Source organism: Amphiura filiformis, chromosome 10 (genome assembly GCF_039555335.1).
Source record: "Amphiura filiformis chromosome 10, Afil_fr2py, whole genome shotgun sequence".
Taxonomy (NCBI): domain Eukaryota; kingdom Metazoa; phylum Echinodermata; class Ophiuroidea; order Amphilepidida; family Amphiuridae; genus Amphiura; species Amphiura filiformis.
The window spans coordinates 30,008,065-30,031,443 of NC_092637.1; the positions used below are offsets into that span (position 1 = coordinate 30,008,065).

A 23,379-nucleotide genomic window follows, 5' to 3' on the forward strand; every position below is an offset into this window, starting at 1 on the left:
ATTTTTGACAGTTTCTTTAACTTTGAAGGCCTCTGAGAGAATAAACTTAGCGCGACTTGCATCTAAAACGCATTAAATATATTCACTAACATAAAAACTATCTATTAAAATAAAAAAACGCAACTTAATCGACAGAAAACTTCAATTTTGGCTAAATCTCTCAGGAGCACGATTTTACGCCTAGGCCCTTCGAAGGAAAAATGATGTTCATAAAATCGAATTTTGTTATATTTTTCTTGAAATATAAAATGTTTTGAGTAAAACACTCAAGGTTTGAGTGCTCTGTGACATCCACATCAAGAGAAATGTCCTATCAAAGATGCATGGTGCATTCCAAAAATGTGCACATTTTCAACATTTTGACCATTTGTGCTTATTTCCCTAGATTTGCATTAAATACCAATTCTCAACATATAGTTTTTGAGCGTTTATCTGCTAAAACCGCTTTAAAATGAAAAGAAATTAGGTTTCATCATGGCAAAGGTCTATATATTAATGATTTTACAACAATCACCCCCCCCCCCCTTATAAATTAATTAAGATTTGAGAGGTTTAAAGACTTGTGCCGATTTGTCACCTTAAGACAATTTTGCTTCAAATCTGAGAAATCTTGGTTTTCTCACAATTTTTGACAGTTTCTTTAACTTTGAAGGCCTCTGAGAGAATAAACTTAGCGCGACTTGCATCTAAAACGCATTAAATATATTCACTAACATAAAAACTATCTATTAAAATAAAAAAAAACGCAACTTAATCGACAGAAAACTTCAATTTTGGCTAAATCTCTCAGGAGCACGATTTTACGCCTAGGCCCTTCAAGGAAAAATGATGTTCATAAAATCGAATTTTGTTATATTTTTCTTGAAATATAAAATGTTTTGAGTAAAACACTCAAGGTTTGAGTGCTCTGTGACATCCACATCAAGAGAAATGTCCTATCAAAGATGCATGGTGCATTCCAAAAATGTGCACATTTTCAACATTTTGACCATTTGTGCTTATTTCCCTAGATTTGCATTAAATACCAATTCTCAACATATAGTTTTTGACCGTTTATCTGCTAAAAACCGCTTTAAAATGAAAAGAAATTAGGTTTCATAATGGCAAAGGTCTATATATTAATGATTTTACAACAATCACCCCCCCCCTATAAATTAATTAAGATTTGAGAGGTTTAAAGACTTGTGCCGATTTGTCACCTTAAGACAATTTTGCTTCAAATCTGAGAAATCTTGGTTTCTCACAATTTTGACAGTTTCTTTAACTTTGAAGGCCTCTGAGAGAATAAACTTAGCGCGACTTGCATCTAAAACGCATTAAATATATTCACTAACATAAAAACTATCTATTAAAATAAAAAAAAACGCAACTTAATCGACAGAAAACTTCAATTTTGGCTAAATCTCTCAGGAGCACGATTTTACGCCTAGGCCCTTCGAAGGGCGCACACCACTAAATAATCTTCCCATTGAAACGCGTGTAAAAACACCGGTTTTCTTTGCTCATTTTGAGGCCTTTTGGGCTCGTTTTAAAATATTTTATGATGACCAGTCGATTGCAAATCGATGAAAGTTTAACATATGTTTCAATGTATGGGGGTTCTTCCATCTCGTTTTCCCGCTAGGAGGCCGCGAACAGCGCCCTCACTGTTTTTGACATGCTCTCAAGACTGCAAACCCGATTCTGCCATTTTTTAATTCGCGGACCTATTTTCTCAATAATTATAAAAATGCGACTTTTTTGGCGACTCAAATTTATGTATAGGCTTTACACTTTAATTTAAGCTATAATTCGCCACTCTTTCTGATTAATAAGTCTAAAGACCAGCCCAAAATACCTCAAAAAGTTTCTGTTTTTTACCGGAACTCATTAGGGTTACACAAATGGCGCATTGATTTAGTGGTGTGCCCCCATATCTCGTTCAGCAGACAAAAACGACAACCAACGAGCATTTAAATTTGAGCTATCTGCAGTTGATAGCAAAATCATACGAATCCGACAAACACCAAAATGACATAAAACAGATAGATAAATGTAAAAGCTTTATTTAAAAGTGTGTTTCAGCGTCATACGGTATTCGGTTCTTGAGATATTTTAATTTTAATATTACCCATGTAAATCAATGCAGGAGCTCTATAAACACCGGCACCAGAATCGAGCAAATTACGGCATGTCTCGCCACATTTTCTTTTAGTATAAAAATCGGCACTAGGCCGAATGCAAAGCTATAAAGATATGTTAAAATGACGAAGCTGACCAAAATTGCTATCTACAGAAGATAGAAAGCAAAAAAAAAAATTAAAAAAATAATAATAATAATATTTAAAAAAAACAAAAAAAACACATTGCCTGGCACTCGTTGTAGATGATGATTCAGTACGGCGCGAAACGGCAAAACAGCATTGCGCGCTCAGAGAAAATCGGCATTAGGCCGACTGCAGAGCTATAAAGAAATGTAAAAATGACGAAGCTGACCAAAATTTAAAACGGCACTTATAAAGCAGAGATTATCATCTGCCTGTTTCTCTATTTTACCTCTTTCTTTTTTTCCTTTTTTTTCAATAGCGCGGCATATAGGCCGAATGTCGATTTGTTTAATTCGGGCAGAGTAACCGTGCGAGTTTTAGGATCTTTTCCCTATATCTACTGAAGATAGCATTTAGAATCTCATCCCGATTCATTGCATCTTTCTACTCTAGAGGTAATGTTTTACATTATTTTCTCTAATTTTTACTTCATCATGTAGCGGCGAGTTTTTTCTTTCTAATACATCAGTCCCGATCAGAAAGTTTAAAGCGATATTACAGACTCGTCACTTTCCGCATCTGTCTGTTTCTCTATTTTTACCTCTTTTTCCACACTTTTTTTAAAAAGCGCAGCATATAGGCCGAATGCCGATTTTTAAAAATTATTCTCGCAGAGTAACCATGCGCGTTTTAGGATTTTTTTCGCTATATCTACTGAAGATATGCATTTAGAATCTCATATAGTCCCAAATTAACGCCTATAGTCCCAAAGTTTGCATAAAAATTCTAGAAAATCGGTACAATATTAACAATTTTAGTGTTGAAAATTGTGTTTTACTAGAACTTGTGAATGTGATCTCTACAAATTTGAAAAGAAAATGCGAACATTTGAGTGATATTTACGATTATGTGCGCATGAACAAACGAGGTCAGAACACGGTTAGCAGTCGGATGTAAACACGGGAAAATGTTTTTATATAACACTAATTTTCTCAATAATTAGTCGGACCTAAAATGTGTAGTCATTTTCAGAAATGTTTTGCAGAATTTTGTTCTAGTTAAGATGATATCAAATATATATTTCAAAGTTGGGCGTAGCTCGACTTATGGCAAAAACGCGACCCCTATTTAGCGCGTAAATTCTCTGGAAAGCTTTTTTGTGGTATGTAGGCCTATATCTCGTTCAGCAGACAAAAACGACAACCAACGGGCATTTAAATTTGAGCTATCTGCAGTTGATAGCAAAATCACACGAATCCGACAAACACCAAAATGACATAAAACAGATAGATAAATGTAAAAGCTTTATTTAAAAGTGTGTTTCAGCGTCATACGGTATTCGGTTCTTGAGATATTTTAATTTTAATATTACCCATGTAAATCAATGCAGGAGTTCTATAGACACCGGCACCAGAATCGAGCAAAATTACGGCATGTCTCGCCACATTTTCTTTTAGTATAAAAATCGGCACCAGGCCGAATGCTAAGCTATAAAGAAATGTTAAAATGACGAAGCTGACAAAAATTGCTATCTTCAGAAGATAGCAAGCAAAAAAAAAAAGTAAAAATAATTATATTAAAAAAACATAAAAAAAACACATTGCCTGGCACTCGTTGTAGATGATGATTCAGTACGGGGCGAAACAGCAAAACTGCATTGCGCGCTCAGAGAAAATCGGCATTAGGCCGACTGCAGAGCTATAAAGAAATGTAAAAATGACGAAGCTGACCAAAATTGCTATCTTCAGAAGATAGCAAGCAACAAAAAAAATATTAAAAAATAATAATAGTAAAAAAACAAACAAAAAACACATTGCCTGGCACTCGTTGTAGATGATGATTCAGTACGGCGCGAAACAGCAAAACTGCATTGCGCGATCAGAGAAAATCGGCATTAGGCCGACTGCAGAGCTATAAAGAAATGTAAAAATGACGAAGCTGACCAAAATTTAAAACGGCACTTATAAAGCAGAGATTATCATCTGCCTGTTTCTCTATTTTACCTCTTTCTTTTTTTCCTTTTTTTTTTTTTTCAATAGCGCGGCATATAGGCCGAAAGTTTTAGGATTTTTTCCCTATATCTACTGAAGATAGCATTTAGAATCTCATCCCGATTCATTGCATCTTTCTACTCTAGAGGTTATGTTTTACATTATTTTCTCTAAATTTTTACTTCATCATGTAGCGGCGAGTTTTTTCTTTCTAATACATCAGTCCCAATCAGAAAGTTTAAAGCGATATTACAGACTCGTCACTTTCCGCATCTGTCTGTTTCTCTATTTTTACCTCTTTTTCCACCCTTTTTTTTTTTTTTAAAGCGCAGCATATAGGCCGAATGCCGATTTTTAAAAATTATTCTCGCAGAGTAACCATGCGCGTTTTAGGATTTTTTTCGCTATATCTACTGAAGATAGGCCTAGCATTTAGAATCTCATATAGTCCCAAATTAACGCCTATAGTCCCAAAGTTTGCATAAAAATTCTAGAAAATCGGTACAATATTAACAATTTTAGTGTTGAAAATTGTGTTTTACTAGAACTTGTGAATGTGATCTCTACAAATTTGAAAAGAAAATGCGAAAATTTGAGTGATATTTACGATTATGTGCGCATGAACAAACGAGGTCAGAACACGGTTAGCAGTCGGATGTAAACACGGGAAAATGTTTTTATATAACACTAATTTTCTCAATAATTAGTCGGACCTAAAATGTGTAGTATAGGCTACTATATATAGGTACTATAGGCTCCAAACTAGCCTCCCCTTTTCAGCCGTATAATATGGAACTACTTTTTAAGCAACGAAAAGGGTGCAAAATGTTCTATGATATTTCTATTGAATCAAAGATGAAGAATACAATGAGTAAGTCAAAGTGGCAAATGGAATTTGGAATGGAGAATGATGATTGGAAAAAAATATGTACCTTAAATTTCAAATTTTCCACTGATATTAAACTGAGATGGTTTCAAATCAGAATTAATCAGAGTATCATAGGCACAAATACATTGTTGTTAAAAATGAACATAAGTGATGATGACTTATGTACTTTTTGTAAGATAAATCCAGAAACAATCAAGCATCTCTTTGTGGATTGCTATTTTTCTAGAAATTTTTGGGAAGATCTCAAAGACTGGATAAAAGACAAGATCAGTATAGATCTAGCTATGACCCCTCAGTTAATTCTTTTTCGATCTAAATATGATTTTAATTCTAACACTGATTTTGACTATTGCAAAATTTCATTTGTATAGAGTAAAGATGACAGAGAAACGACCAAACTTAGATGTTTTAAAAAGGGAACTTAAAAGTTATTATAATGTTTTGAAATACCAAGCAGTATGTAGCCTAAAGTTACAAAAGTTTAATAATGAGTGGCAATCCTGGCAACTATTAATGTTATGATATAATTTTTCATTCCTGTGTATTTTTAATCCATAGTAAAGAAAGTAAAATATGCTCAACATGCTCAATGTGTGGTGGAGGGGGTCGGCGGGGTGGGTCGGGTGTAGCTCATTGTTGATTGTTTGTTTTTTGTTTTCTACTCAATTTGAGTACAAAATAATCAGCAGTTAGTTCTATTCGCTCATTCTGTTGCTCTTTTCCCTTATTTTTGTTGCTTGTTTTTCAATCCTCTTATAACTCTCTTGAAATGACTATGTCACTATAAATAAAATACACGTTAATGTATTTTAAGGTCACTGATTAAGTGACAGTACTATGTATTAAGAAACTTTTAATAAAGACAGCTGTCTACAAAAAAAAAATTCTCAATAATTAGTCGGACCTAAAATGTATGTGTAGTCATTTTCAGAAATGTTATGCAGAATTTTGTTCTAATTAAGATGATATCAAATATATATTTCAAAGTTGGACGTAACTCGACTTATGGCCAAAACGCGACCCCCCATTTTTTTTGTATGTATGACGCAACTGCAATTTTTTCGTCTATGCCTAAAATTTTTTATTCCCCCACCCCGACCAATAGCTGGCTATACGCCCCTGTCTACTGCTGATGTTGAAAGATAATGAAGTACCGATCATCTTCATGCTGATGCTGAATTGATGAAATTTGTGTTAATATTGTTGTCAAGGAGTTGCTTTGCTATAGTAGGCCTAATGCTGTAAGTTGTAACGAATCGAGTCACTCTCATCACATGATCGAGTGGAGTCATTTCCGATAATAGCTCGAGTCCAGTCATGTCAAATGACTCGAGTCACTGTACAATCTCTATGGGGATAATTTGAAAATTTGAGAGTCATTTCATTTTTGAAAGGTAGTCGCGTATAGTCTCGAGTCATGACTCATTAGGCCTACAAGTCTGAATGTAGCTATCAACTAATACTGATGTTGGTCATTAATGGTAAATCTATTTCTGATAATGGTATCAATAAATTTCAATCTACTACTAATATTGATATTGATGATTAAATAGTTATATGCTGGGTATTAATAGTCATCGACTGTTCATGCTCTTGATCGTCTTTCAAAAGTACAGACTTATTGTGATCGTCTTTTTACCTGAAGCCAAAATGAAATAATTATTTACTGCGAATATTGATATTGATGAAGTAGGTATGGTATTGGTACTGATGAACTAACTATCTACTGCTATTATTGATATGAATGAAGTAGTTATCTACTGCTGATATTGGTATTGATGAAGTAGCTATCTACTGCTGACATTGGTATTGATGAAGTAGCTATCTACTGCTGACATTGGTATTGATGATAACTATCTACTGCTGACATTGGTATTATTATGAATTTTATTTGGGGAATTAGTCATGGGGAAGAAGAGCGAGGTACCAGATTTGGAGTCCCAAGGGATGAGGGAATGAACGGAAACGGGAATGACAATCTCTAAATGAACAAGATGAAACAGAAATTACGTATCATAGAATTTACTAGGAAATTATATTATCAGATAAACTGATCAAAATAATATGTATGTATGAATTAATTTAAAATCTTACCAGAGTTACATCACATAAGTAGTATAATTTAATATGAATCACGTGCAAGACATGATGACATTAGAATCGTCATCATGTTACCAGTCTAACTATCCATCGTGAACCAAAGTTGAGTAGACCTGCATCAGTCACAAGGTTAGCAAGGAGTGAAGAATTTATTAACGGAGAAAGAAATCCTTGCTTCACTCAGTGCAATTGATGCACCGAATCTGATATAAAAAACGTTCACTTATGGCTCTTAAAAGTGGTATGTACTCATAAAGTTTGAATGGCACCCATGGGGTCAAATGTTACAAACTTAAGGTACAAAAACAACTGCTCGGATTCATGATTGTCCAATGAAGTCACGTTGTTTCTTTGTGTAGAGTAAGTTTATAACATTTAGCCCCAGGGGCCATTCAAACTTTCTGAGTGCGTACCACTTTTAAGATCCATATTTTAGGCTCCTCGCATGTTTGTAAGTCTGTAGTTTTTTACTGCCGATATTGGTATTATGCAGTATCTCTCCACTGCTGATATTGGTATTGATGAAGTAGCTATCTACTGCCGATACTGGTATGATGAAGTAACTATTTACTGCTGATATTGTTATTGATGAAGTAGCTATCGACCATGTCTACTGCTGATATTGTTACTAATGAAGTAATACTGTTGATATTGATGAAGTATTGATGAAGTAACTATATGTTGCTGATATTGGTATTGATGAAGTAGATATCTACTGCCGATATTGGTATTGATGAAATAACTATCTACTGCTGATTTTGGTATTGATGAAGTAGCTATCTACTGCCAATATCGGTATTGATGAAATAATTATCTACTGCTGATATTGGTATTGATGAAGTGGCTATCTACTGCTGATATCGGTATGGATGAAGTAACTATCTATACTGCTGATATTGGTATTGATGAAGTAGCTATCTACTGCTGATCTTGGTATTGATGAAGTAGATACTGGTATCGATGAAGTAGTTATCTACTGCTGATATTGGTATTGATCTACTGCTGATATTGGTATTGATGAAGTATAGCTATATATAGGCCTAATGCCAATATTGGTATTGATGAAACAGCTATCTAGAACCGATATCGGTATTGCTATCTATGCTGATATTGAGTTTGGTGAAGTAGCTATCTACTGCCGATACTGGTATTGATGAAGTAACTATCTACTGCTGATATTGGTATTATGAAGTAGCTATCTGCTGCTGATATTGGTATTGATGAAGTAGCTATCTACTGCTGATATTGGTATGGATGAAGTAGCTATCTACTGCTGATATTGGTATTGATATAGTAGCTATCTACTGCTGATATTGGTATTGATGAAGTAACTATTTTTACTGTTGATATTGGTATTAATGAAGTAGCTATCTACTGCTGATATTGGCATGGGTGAAGTAGATGTCTATATACTGGTATTGATGAAGTAGCTATCTACTGCTGATATTGGTGTTAATGAAATAACTATACTGTTGATATTGGTATAGATGAAGTAGCTATCTACTGCTGATAATGGTATTGATGATGAAGTACGGCTATATCTAGGACTACTGCCAATATTGGTATTGATGAAGCAGCTATCTAGTATCGATATCGGCATTGCTATCTATGCTTATATTGGGTTTGATGAAGTAGCTATCTACTGCCGATTTTGGTATGAAGTAACTATCTGCTGCTGATATTGGTATTATGAAGTAGCTATCTGCTGCTGATATTGGTATTGATGAAGTAGCTATCTACTGCTGATATTGGTAGTGATGAAGTAGCTATCTGCTGCTGATATTGGTGTTGATGAAGTAGCTATCTACTGCTGATATTGGTATTGATGAAGTAACTATCTATACTGCTGATATTGGCATTGATGAAGCAGCTATCTATTGCTGATATTGGTATTGATGATGTAGCTATCCACTGCTGATATTGGTATTGATGAAGTAGCTATCTACTGCTGATATTGGTATTGATGAAGTAGCTATCTACTGCTGATATTGGTATTGATGAAGTAACTATCTATACTGCTGATATTGGCATTGATGAAGTAGCTATCTACTGCTGATATTGGTATTGATGATGTAGCTATCCACTGCTGATATTGGTATTGATGATGTAGCTATCCACTGCTGATATTGGTATTGATGAAGTAGCTATCTACTGCTGATATCGGTATGGATGAAGTAACTATCTATACCTCTGATATTGGCATTGATGAAGTAGCTATCTACTGCTGATATTGGTATTGATGATGTAGCTATCCACTGCTGATATTGGTATTGATGATGTAGCTATCCACTGCTGATATTGGTATTGATGAAGTAGCTATCTACTGCTGATATTGGTATTGATGAAGTAACTATCTATACTGCTGATATTGGCATTGATGAAGTAGCTATCTACTGCTGATATCGGTATTGATATAGTAGCTATCTTATGCTGATATTGGTATTGATGAAGTAACTATTTTACTGTTGATATTGGTATTGATGAAGTCGCTGTCTACTCTTAATATTGGTATTGATGAAGTTGCAATCTACTGTTGATATTGGTATTGATGAAGTAACTATCTACTGCTGATATTGGTATTGATGAAGTAACTATCTACTGCTGATATTGGTATTGATGAAGTACGGCTATATCTAGACCTACTGCCAATATTGGTATTGATGAAGCAGCTATCTAGTATCGATATCGGTATTGCTATCTATGCTTATATTGGGTTTGATGAAGTAGCTACATGTATCTACTGCCGATACTGGTATTGATGAAGTAGCTATCTACTGCTGATATTGTTATTGATGAAGTAGCTATCTTCAGCTGATATTGTGGCTGATGATGTAGCTATCTACTGCTGATATTGGTATTGATGAAGTAACTATCTGCTGCCAATATTGGTATGGATGAAGTAGCTATCTACTGTTGATATTGGTATTGATGATGTAGCTATCTACTGCTGATATTGGTATTGATGAAGTAGCTATATCTACTGCTGCTGATATTGGTATTGATGAAGTAGCTATCTACTGCTGATATTGGTATTGATGATGTAGCTATAACCTGCTGATATTGGTATTGATTATGTAGCTATCTACTGCTGATATTGGTATTGATGAAGTACCTATCTACTGCTGATATTGGTATTGATGGAGTAGCTATCTATCTACTGCTGATATTGGCATGGGTGAAGTAGATATCTATATACTGGTATTGATGAAGTAGCTATCTACTGCTGATATTGGTATTGATGAAATAACTATACTGCTGATATTGGTATTGATGAAGTAGCTATCCATACTGTTGATATTGGTATTGATGATGTAGCTATCTACTGGTGATATTGGTATTGATGATGTAGCTATCTACTGCTGATATTGGTATTGATGAAGTACCTATCTACTGCTGATATTGGTATTGATGGAGCTATCTACTGCTGATATTGGCATGGGTGAAGTAGATGTCTATATACTAGTATTGATGAAGTAGCTATCTACTGCTGATATTGATATAATATTGGATGGCTGAGCATGATACCATAACATATCGGATGAGTCATAAAAATATCGGACGAGCCAACGGCGAGTTCGATATTTGTATGACGAATCCGTTATGTTATGGTATCCTGCGAAATAAGCCATCCAATATTATCATTATTAGGTTTTCTTAACTCCTAATAACCCTGAAAACATAATAATGGTATTGATGAAATAACTATACTGCTGATATTGGTATTGATGAAGTAGCTATCTATACTGCTGATAATGGTATTGATGAAGTAGCTATCTACTACTGATGGTATTGATGCAGTAGCTATGTATACTGCATATAATAATTGTATTGAAAAGCGAAAACACAAGTAAGCAATAAATTAAACAAAAGAAACATCTCAATTTATTGCAATGCCTTTAATTAACTTTGCAAAGTATTTTCCTTGAATCCCTTAATTACTGTACACGGATTATTACGTTTATTTTCCATTATGTTATTTTGGCAAAAATCTTGGTTTAAAGGGGTATTCCGTGATTTTAACATCCTCCTTTTATACGGTAAGGTTCAATAGATATCAACGTAAAATGCTAATCTCCAAAATTTCAGTTGATTCGAATTACAATGAATTTGAGTGGTACGCATAATTGATGTATTACCAGTGGCGTAGCTGCCTATTTGGGCCCCCGCCCCATTTCCGCCCCCGCCCCCCCCCCTAGCGCAGGGCAAAATAATAAAGGAGTGAGAGAGATGGAAAAAAGAAAGAGAAAGACAGAATTCCTAGGCCAACAACGATATAAGGTGCGGATAGAGTTTGAAAAATTTTAATATTTTGTTAAAAAATTGAACTATATTATATCAAAATGAAGTCGCTAGCCCTTGTATTCCTTTTTTTTTTTTTTTTTTTTTTTTTTTTTGCTCTTCACTTTTTCAAACCACCGAAAAAAAAATAGGGTCAACCTTTTGGAGGAAGGGACGGCAAAATTTTTGTTTGGTGGATTTGGCCCCCGTTTTATAAAATTTTTTCCTCTACCCCCCCCCCCCCTGGAAAAAATCCCAGCTACGCCACTGTGTATTAGGCCTACATGATTACAGCGCCTCTCAGGCTACGTTGTAATTGTGTGTTGTCGATGACAACCCGAAAATAACGATTGGACGATATTTTCGTCAAACGACTGAATTTGCGAGAAAGCTCATGCCATGCACACAATCATGATGTAGTCCCAGCTTTCTAGTCGTATGAAAATGTAGATAAAGCTGTAGATTACGAAGTGCCCCTTTAATACAGAGGTTTGCCGTCTTACAAATCTCAAACCAAATTTCATGTTGATGCATAACTAGACCTATCTCTAATCTCATTAATAAGTATACAACAACAAATTCGGTGAATTTTTGGCATCAATGACTTTATCACGAGTTGCTGTATTGATGATAATTGACGTCACATCCGCTGGGGTCAGAGATGGGTCAGCTCCAAGTAGTAAAGCAACCACACCTGTAGATGCAAAAAAAAATACGTTGGCATGACATTCTTATCGCTACTTATTTTAATTTGCTCATTTATTTATTCATAATAGTTTTTACAGAATAGTATACCTAAAATCAATAGTAACGCTAACCTTTAACTTGAGGGCCCCTATGAGACATGGACAAACTTGAGGGTTGGGATTGGGACAGGCACGATAAACACCATAGGGCCTACTCTTTTCAAAAGTGAAATGGGACTGGCGGCCTTATTTCCCCTCCGAAGGACGGATTATTCATATGGTTCATTTGCTCAATTCTATATCCATTGGAATAGCGGACGTCTGAATTTAATCTATAGATGTTGCCAATAAACCCATACTTTATCTAAGTAATTTAAAGTAAATACCCCAGCAAGTTGCCACCGTCGTGAATTAAACCCGGGTCCTCGATCGTGCGCTCATGAAAGGTTTCCAGCCGATCACTTCGCTCACCCAAATTTTACGGCAAATACGACTTTAAAAATTAAGGAGAGCATGAGGGACACCCCAGTCTGAAATTCTGCAATTGAAATCAACACGCCAAAGATTTTTTTTGTCTTTTATTTTTTAGGGGAGACCCCGCGCACAGTGTCATCGCCCCGATATCTTCATGGCAGAAATCGCCATGGTAGGTTGAATCCACAGCCACGCATGGGCATTTTGTTCCGACCTTTGAGACGCATAATGAGCCGAGGGACATCCGACTAATAAATTGACCTCTCTGTTTGTGAGTGAGCATGTATACGCCATGAGGTCAATCTGCTTTTAGACTGCCTCCACGAGTGAGTGCAGCTAGCCTACGCTGCGCTGTAGTTCGGCACATATAAAATCACAATTTTTGTCAGTTTTTGAGTTCAAGACGCACGGTTCTTTCTCAAGACTCAAGCTAACGACTATCATATCCGTTCAACACATATATTCAAGTGCAAGGAACTAAATATGGATTCTTTAGACTAAATAAATTACGGGAGATATTCATCATTTTCTATCCCGGTATCCAAAGATTTATCGTCTGAATATCAAATCGTGCATAGCACAGTCACGTGTATCGATCCCGGGTATTCATTTCAGTGTCTCTGCTGTATAATATAATTATTAACCGGGCGATGTCGGTGTGCCGGGTACCCTCTTGAATCCGCCCCAGAACCTACCTGCTACGTGTGGGGCAGCCATTGATGTTCCGCTCTTGTCGCAATAATCATCATCAGATTCATAGCAAGAGCTTGTAATGTAGCGACCAGGAGCGAAAATATCGACGCATCCTCCATAGTTTGAGAAGTAAGCACGCTCGTCATCGTCCTCAGATGCTCCCACGGTTATTGCCTGAGACAGAAGAGATACACATAAAATCGGTTTTATGTCCAAAAGTAATGTCTGGTGAAATAAGAATGACGTGCAACTGCATGGACCTACTGAGAACTTCATAATTTGGCTTTGGATCCAAGCTCAGCAAGCGTTCACAGGCCTTTCTCTTGGCTTTTGATAATGATTAATTTATTTAGTTACTAGGCTTGTTCAGACAGTTACAGATAAAGTCAACTTACTGTGAAAAGTAAGTTTCAAAAGTAAACTTAACAGTAGTGCCCGTTTAAAAAAAACTAGTTACTTGCAAGTTACTTTCGACTATTTTAAATGTAAGATATCTTACATGTAACGAGTTACTTTCAAACTGACTTACATGTGGTGCTCTAGCTGGAGATTTAAAGCACGCATCAAAATCGTCATTTCCTGCCGACACCACTACAGATACGCCTGAATCGTAGAGAGCTTTGACTGCGTCATCTTGAATCCTGCTCCCACTGCCACCAAGAGACATTGATGCTACTGCTGGACGAATACCATTATTTGCTACCCATTCCATACCTAAAAATAGACATTTGAATATATGAATATATGAATACAGATAGAAGGGCAGATTTTATGTATATGTGTAGTTTTAAAATTCGAAATCGCCGTATTTATCATCAATTTACGCTAAATGTCCCTTAAAATATTTAGCAATTCTTCAGATGTAGTTCCCAAAGGAATTCTTTCCCTGCAAGTGACCAGTTTATTTTAAATGTAGGTGTGTAATACAGCCAAGGGCTGTAAAATGACTATAACGCAGAATCAGTACGGTAACATCACATGACGTTGTTCAGTCCAGCTTTCCAGGAATTGACCTTAACATGGGGCAATTGCGCAAGAAGACCGTAAGTCCATGTGGCCCCTCAACATGTATACACTAAAGTTGCGTATAGTTTCGTTTAGTTTGATAACGTTTTATACATGTTCAGGGGCCAAAACAAATCTTTCACAACCTTTCATGGTGTTTTCACCCTGGAACATGTATTTAAACATTATAAAACTCTAAGAAACTATACGTAACTTAATCTATACATGTTGAGGGGCCAAGTGGACTTACGGTCTTCTTGCGCTCAGGTCTTCAAATGTTGACAGAAAGTAACCCCGGCTGCCGGCTGGTAACAGGTGAATGTCATGCTACAATCATTTTTGGCATCAGTGTTATTACCCCCGACCCACATTTACATTTTTGCTAAAACGTTAGTAACGATGACTGACTTGTATTCAAATGAGTGAGGTATCAAAATGATGCAGAGTGTACTATTTTCTCCTCTCATTTGTTTTTCCTTTTCTACTCAGTGCTAAAGTCTTGAAGTGAATGAAGGGGCGTAGCAAGCGGAGTGACAGGGTGGACGGTTTAGGGGCCCCGAGCACAAAACCGAAAATTAAATAAGGGCTGATAATGGAGAGCAGGGCCGGATTTACCATTGGGCCAGATGGGCCCGGATCCAGGTCCCCCCAAAATTGGGGGGGGGGGGGAGGGGGCCAAAATTGTCCTATGCATCTTTTTTAACCCCAGCACGTTTTTTGCCCAAAATAGGGCAAATTGTTCAAATAGCAAAATTCACGTTGATTTTGGGCTAAAATAGTCTGAAATTGAAATTCGCGTGCTTTGCGCGCAAATTTTTATTTTATTTAATGACATCTTTAACGAGGGTAAACCCTGATCAGTGCAAGCACTGCTTTCCACAGGGGCCCTCGATACAATAAAACATAAACAAATGATTTACAAGGAAATAAATGTAAAATACACTTAGAAAGTCATTGCACCAATAATACAAGATATAAAACAAATAAATATTATAAAATTACAAACTACATAATATATACAGAGTAATACCATAAAATATTTAAAAGATTAAAACACATGAGACTATAAACAGGATATACTAGTTAGGTTTGTAAAATGTGCTCCTTGAGCGACTTTTAAAGTTAATAATATTGCTTATTTGTTTTAAATTGTCAGGGAGGTTATTCCATGCTGTGGCTCCTGAGTACCTGAGGGACAACATTTCCTCACAAATAAACATTCACTCATACAACACTAGAATGAAAAACATTTTTATTTGCAACAAATCTAGTGTTGTATGAGTGAATGTTTATTTGTGAATGAATGTTGTCCCTCAGGTACTCAGGAGCCACATTATTAATACACTTATGCATAAGAATAATTCTAAAATAATCAGCCCGCTGATTTACCTTCATCCAATTGAGTTGTTTGTACAAATCCTTCACATGTAAATCCCTAACTTTACACCCAAGAGTCAGTCTGGCTGCTCTGTTCTGTAAGACTTGAATCTGATTAATATATTTACTTGCGGCAGTTGACCAAATTGTACAACAGTAGTCGATGTGAGGCAAGATGATAGCATTACATAAAATATTACGAGTGTATTGATCAATATACCAACTTAACCTTTTTAAAACACCAAGTTTTTGTGATATTTTGCCAGCCATTTTTTCAATATGCTTATCCCATTTAAGTTGCGGGTCAAACCACATACCAAGATATTTAAATTCATTCACATTCTCAAGAGTTTCATTATTGATTTTTATTTCCAAGTCACCCATTTTCTAGTTCTTTGGTGTGTTCCAAAAGTCATAACCTTTGTTTTAGAGGCATTAAGTGTTAATTTGTTGGTGTTCATCCATTTAGAAATATGGTCTAGATCTTGGTTTAAACCATGCTCAATTTCAGACTTATTGTTTGAACTAAACAAAACTGCAGTGTCGTCAGCATATAAGACAACCTTACTTTTGTTGATTGCGTTGGGAAGATCGTTTATGAATAAAATAAAAAGAAGGGGCCCCAATATTGAGCCTTGAGGCACACCGACTGTTACTGGTTGCGGATCAGATTGCACACCATCAATTAGAGTTGTTTGCTCACGACCTTTCAAATAATTTGAAAACCATCCCAACTCAGTGTCTTTGATTCCATACCAGGAGAGTTTGCGAAGGAGAACAGTATGAGACACCGTATCGAATGCTTTTTTTAAATCTAAAAATACAGCCCCAGTAACTTCACCTTTATCTATGTTGTTAAAAATATAGTCAGTAACATCAGTTATTGCAGTAAGTGTAGAATGTTTGGGTCTGAAGCCAGATTGCGCAGTTGTTAAGAGCCCATTATGTTGAAGATATTCGTACACTTGGGTGTGGACAGCACGCTCAAGAATTTTAGAGATGACAGGAAGGACCGAAATAGGTCTGTAATTGCTGCAATCTGACTTCTTCCCCGCTTTAAATATGGGTGAAACAATTGCCTTTTTCCACTCCTTGGGAATGGAGGTGGTGAGGATGGTAAGATTTAGAATGTAGGCAAGAGGTTTAGAGATCTTGTTGGCACCTGCTTTTAGAAGCCGGGAGCTAATGTCATCAATGCCGGTGGCTTTGCCTGATTGGAGTGAGGAAAGTTGTTTCAGAATGAAATCCTCATCAATTGCTTATCAAATGTCTTAGTAACATCGGAACAAAATATGTTAGTCCCCCTCTATATATACGTAAACCAAAACTTGGCCACTGACTTGAGTGTACATGCCTTCCTCGGCACGTGAGTTCGGGGCCTTCAAATTTTGACCTGGGCCAGGGCCCCCATAAGCCTAAATCCCGCCGACCTGGTTAAAAGAGCCCGTAATGCTCCTTGTCCATGGGCCCCTGATGCTCTTGCTACGCCCCTGTGAACATGTATGATATAAATGTCAAGTCGACAATAATTACCGGTGATAACAGTAGTTTTAGATCCTGACCCATTGCATCCCAGAACCCTGACAGCATACACGTTGGATTTCTTCGCCACTCCGTACTGTGCTCCACTGGCGGTACCTGCACAGTGTGTACCGTGTCCTCGACAGTCTGTGCCTTGGCCCTAACATTTAAGAAGAAAATGGACACTGTTTATAATATTTCTTTAGATTTTTTTTCTCACATTATTAATTAAACCGAGTTTCAACAACAAACAAAAACAAAAATACAAAATGAACGAATTTTCAGGCGATTTTGAAGGGAAAAAAGTTTCTATAATTCGAGGGGTGCTCACTATTCCGAGGATTGTCATCTTGGTCTCTCTCCAGATGGCCATAAAATCGCATTTCCCCCTACCGGGAATTTTTTTTCACGAGTGGGTCCCTCCCTCTTTCAAAAACATTGATCTGCCATTACTTTTACTTTCTCTGACGATAAACGTACCGGTTCCGATTCCATGGCATCGTACACAAAGGTAGCTCTTCCCTCAAACTCCTCGTGAGTAACGCGAATACCAGTATCAAGAATATAAACGTGACTGCCTGCACCATCGCCTAAAATAATAACACACAAAATCCTGTTAGGCCATATATATACTGCGCACAAAAAGTAGGCCTATCCGTACCCTTAAAACAAAAGCAATATAGAGGCCCTGCATGAAATTATCGATTGGCTCCAAACAAAGGATTTGAGCCGGTGCCCTTCACCGTAGTTATGGCGGAGTGCAGTCCATTCAATCAAATGTTGTCATCAACCTATTTGATCGTAGTGCAGGGTTATGTGTGTGGGACGAACTGTCACGGTAGATTGCAATCATGATTTTGTTGAATGCATTTGAGTAGTCCGCCATATTTACGGGATGATACGTCACATGCAAGGCCTCTAATTTCAATGGAAAAAGGAGCATTCACTGTCTAAAGTGACATTTGGGATATTTCTTCCTTCATGTCGGCTCCCACCAGCTTTTGCAACGGGTTCATTATAGCGTGATAAGTAAATACTCACTCTCTATACTCATAATTAGCGTGCTTGGAAAGAAAAGTTTAAAATGTAAACGTTTGTCACTTTTGGAATGTTCTCTTTTTTCATTCAAATTGGGAAGATAAAGTCGTTTCGTGATGAATTTAGGTTTAGTGTACGTCTTTAATATATTGGTTTTATATTTAAATTATAAGTGTATGGATACCTTTTGCATCAGATAATAATTGACATTTAAGGGATCTGGAATGAGCGTTTTGAGCGTTTCGACAGTATTTTTTGTGGGACATGAGAGCACATCAGACATATCGAATTGCATTCTGAATACGAAGAATGTCTTTCTGATATCAAATAATTTTCATTTTTGAAATTCACGATAGGCCCCTATAATACAAATTTTATGACAAATTATTAAAATTTGATATTTTTCACATTTTTGATATATAACAGTCCTCGAAGTAAATTTTATAAATCTAATGATATATTCTTAAAGTGTATGTAGCTGGGAGGAAAAGCCGACGATCAATTGAAAATTTTGACCTTTCATATTAAAGATAGGCTATGGATTTTTTTTCCCAAAAAAGACCTAATTTTTTGGTATTTTGGGGGAAAAAATCCATATCTTCAATACGAAAGGTCAAAATTGTCAATTGATCGTCGGCTTTTCATCCCACCTACATACACTTTTACTTCGAGTAGGCCTACTGTTAAATATCAAAATATCAATTTTTAATCATTTGCCATAAAATGTGTATTACATTGCGAATTTCAAAAATCAAAATTATTTGATATCAGAAGGACATTCTTCGTATTCAGAATGCAATTCGATATGTCTGATATGCTCTAATGTCCCACAATAAATACTGTCCAAACGTTCATACCCCATCCCTTAAGTGATAGTATAATAGTCAACTTTGGAATAGAATCGGGGGCAGTCACTATGTTAACTTTCAAGAATATATTTACACAAAATATGTAGTGTTTTAAAAGGCTGTTTATTGTAACCGACTTTAACAGCAATTAATGTAAATTTCTGCGCCAGGGTTATCCACACAAAACAACGTTTTGTACAATATGTTGTTGTGTTGTTACTATCCCTCAGCCCGGATATCCCAACAAAATGAATATTTTATAAGAATTTCTAACCTGCAATGTTACCATTGTTTTGCTAAAATATTCCCACATAATTGTTTAGAATATATCACGGCTTTAGTGCTAACAGCTATAGGGCTCTATGTTAACTTTCCTCTCCCGGGATATCACCACAAAATAGATTGTCTTATATACCGTCACAAAATAAGGGAGTGTTCATAAATACTTTGGGGGGGGGGGGGGTGGAAAAGTTGGAACCTCGGACGTCAAAATTTTTTGATCCCCCAAACCCTTTTTATGGTTTAAAAGTTTTTTGATCCCCCCTTCATGTCCTAAAAAAGAAACCAAAAATATACATCATTATTAACAGTGGCATAGATTTATTTTTGACATTGGGGTTGGAGAAAATTTCTTGAAGTCCAGTGAATCCAGCACCTTTTGCCGACAAAATAAGTTTATGGTACAAATGCGCGCGAAGCGTGCAAAAAAAATTGCCATATTGAAGCTAAACTGGTGTAATATAGTACAAAACTTCAATTAATTTGCGCGAAGCTAAAAAAAATTGGCACTTTTTATTTTAAAATGACCAAATATGGGGTTAATTTTGGTTAGAAACCCATATACAGGCGTCAACATTGGGGCTGATTGTATGGACCATCCCCCCCATCAAAATATTGGGGAGGGGGGATCTACCACTATAATGGTCATTAACTCTTAACTCATTAGCTAAAAATTACCGTTTGGAGTTATTATATCATTGGAGTCATAGTGTTACACCCAAATTGTAAAGTGCACACATTTTGTTGATTTGTAGCTTGAGATTACAAGATTGAACACTTAACATTCATTCACCCCCCCCACCAAAGTATTTATGAACACTCCCCAAATGTAAAATAAAAATAGTGATTTTATTTCTTATATTTTGAAACTGGTTTCATAAGAATTTTACAGATTGTGATAAAACGCGTTCGTTTAGGAGATATGTCATTTTAAACAATAGGTCTAAATTCTATTTGGTGTGGAAATTTTGGTGGTTTGAAAGGTCAATTTTACCGGAACATTAGGCCCTACCTGATGAGTCAAAGACATCGTCGAGAGGCAATGACCTTTGATCGATCCGGTCAAGACCCCATGTAGCCTCATCTGCATAAACTGGACCATCAGCTTCGATATACTTCACAGATGCATGAGATCGAACCTGATAAATAGAGGAAAATGCCAGATTGTATAATAATTACCATACATACTGCAGTTAATGTCCGTTTTCCTACACTGCAAAAACAAGTGTTTATATTTAAACACCATATTGTGTTTATTAGAGCAACACTTAATAAACACATAATTCATGTTAATGGTCTAACACTAATGTTAATGGTTCTAACACTAATGTTCATAAATTAACACTTGGTGTTATATTACAAACACTAATGTTTGTAATATAACACCAAGTGTTAATTTATGAACATTAGTGTTAGACCATTAACATGAATTATGTGTTTATTAAGTGTTGCTCTAATAAACACAATATGGTGTGTAAATATAAACACTTGTTTTTGCAGTGTATACACAATACACAGTGCTCTCACCATTGACGCGTAACCTCTACAAATAGCGTATGATAGGAGTATGTGTAATTGCCTAGTTAACGTCGCTGTGTGAAAAATAACCAGCCAATATTAAAAGTACTCTTCTAAAATTCTAGAAAATATAGTTTTGTAACATGTCCTAAATTTTTAGCTAATATAGATGTTTGGAAATATTCGCACTTTGGTGTTTTAGTGTATGTTATAGGTAATAGTACATTGCTTAGTTAACGTCACTGTGTGAAAAACAACCGGCCAATATTAAAAGTACTCTTCTGAAATTCTAGAAAATATAGTTTTGTAACATGTCCTAAATTTTAAGCTAATTTGGGTGTTTGGAAATATTCGCACTTTGGCGTTTTAGGAAGGATATGTAAACGACAGATAACACCAAAAAATATGAAGAAATTATTTCCAACCCGTGTTACGGCCCACAGCCATTATGTTTCTCATTTTCAAGAATGTGGTTAACAATATGCACAGTATTGTCTCATTTCGTGAACAAAGGCCACACAGTAATTGTTACCTTGCATTTGCTTTATAATCGTTCACCCAACTGAAACTATAATACCAGCTCATTGCTCATCACACAGGTAAAGCAGACACATGTGTGTGTGGATTTAACCAGAGCAGATCTGATGTAACATAGTTGAGCTGTTTTCAATTAGTGTTATCTTGGTTTAATAGCTTTTAATGGGGTTTAAGTCCTGCAAAGGTCGTGGTGAATTCTACTGTAGACATGACTGCATCATGAAGTGTTAGCATGAAACTGTCACTGATCGAGGTATGTAACATCTAATTCTGGATTTGCTAAGAAGAATTTTGCTATGTATATTTCATTGACAATCCTGATGAACTTATTTGCGCATGCTCATGATACTTTTGGGCGGCGCTCAATGGACAATATTCATAACAGCTCTCCACTTTACCCCCGGGTAGAGAGGGTAGAGAGAGTCAAATGAGATAAAGCGCTTTGCCCAAGTGCATGCAACACGATGGCGCGCTGGGGCTCGAACTCGCAACTCCGATTGAAAGTTCTTACCACTGCGCCACCGCGCCCCGCCCCCGTAAAGTTAAGCAAATGGAAAATTAACTTACAATATCCACAACCAGTTCGTTCATAGAGACATGGAGACCGTTGAATAGTGCGCTAAAACGTCTCTTGACAGCGAACCGTAATCCTTGTCTGTTAGCGAGGGACTGGATGGCCTGCGAGACCTGAATGCTGTTTGCGTTGTCCTGAAATAATGAGCAAATAAGCAAGCAAGTAAACACAATTGCAGAGAGTAATTTTAATATACTTCAAAGTCAGTAATATTGAAATCTATTTTAATGGAAGAATTAATCGTTTGAAGAAGTTAAAACCCACAATTGAGACAAAAAGTCGAAGCAACTACCCATGACAGACATAACGTTTTACAAAAAAGGTTTAAATGTCAGGTTATATAAAGGGAATAAAAACGTTTCAATAACATTTTATAAAACATTTTTGAAAACGTTATGCAAAACATTCTAACAAAATGTTGACAAAATATTTTGCAAAAATGTTTGCCCAAAATATTTTACAATAATGTTTTGAAAACGTATACGATCTTTATATAGACGAATCCAATTTCACGCATTCCTGCACATCAATGCCGCCATAGCCGCGACGGGACCCAACTACCTCACCTAAAATGTAAAATGATGCGGCCTTGAAGGGTATTTTAAACGGCATTCTATCACCCGTGTTACACGTAGACAAAAGAACGATGTCAGTTTACAACACAAAATAATCGAATTTTAAGCGGGTTTAATCCACCCAATTGGGCACTCACAACACCTGTTTGGTGCATGCGGAGACCCGAAAATGGCCGACCAAATCCTGACCATGACTTGGCTCGTTGGTTTCGTCTATAATCCCGACATTTAAATCTTATTTATACGCGTTGAATAAACGTTTTGAGAACATTTTGTGTTTGCTGGGTATAGGCCCAATGAATGACGTTTGCTTACTTCCAATACAATCAGGTAGCTTTCCTTAATAGCGTCTTCGCTGGTGTAGAATGGTGCCCATGTAGGCATTGCCAAACACCCTGTGAGTCCCACGACACAAAGGCAGATTGCCAACAACACTAGACGAGACATGGTGATGAAATGAAGTCAACCTGAAGACGAATAAATAATTAATGAAAATCAAATAAAATTAACGTTTTTAATTAAACAGTGGAAAAGAGGATATCATGAATGTTGTGTCCCTTCAAAATGACAAGATTGTTAAATTCGCGTGCTACTTGCCAATGTCAATTCTTTTTGCTGAAACGTGAATGGGTACACCCCTACTAGGCTAGAACGGTATCGGTATTCAAACGTATGCGCACGTTATAACGTGTCATCGCCCCGATATCTTCATGGCAGAAATCGCCATGGTAGGTTGAATCCACAGCAACG

The 23,379-nt window shown here is 36.3% G+C and overlaps 1 protein-coding gene across 1 annotated transcript; it reads right to left on the reverse strand.

The window, feature by feature from the left end:
* Positions 1-12,053: 12,053 nt before the first annotated feature.
* On the reverse strand, positions 12,054-23,076 carry LOC140161788 (extracellular serine proteinase-like). The gene is made up of 8 exons (XM_072185086.1): positions 22,945-23,076; positions 22,048-22,188; positions 20,438-20,564; positions 17,741-17,850; positions 17,273-17,420; positions 13,887-14,071; positions 13,360-13,531; positions 12,054-12,198 (listed from the first exon to the last, which is right to left on the reverse strand). The coding sequence occupies exons 1-8, from the start codon at positions 23,074-23,076 to the stop codon at positions 12,062-12,064; spliced, it is 1,152 nt and encodes a 383-aa protein (XP_072041187.1). The 3' UTR covers positions 12,054-12,061.
* Between the last annotated feature and the right edge of the window lie 303 nt (positions 23,077-23,379).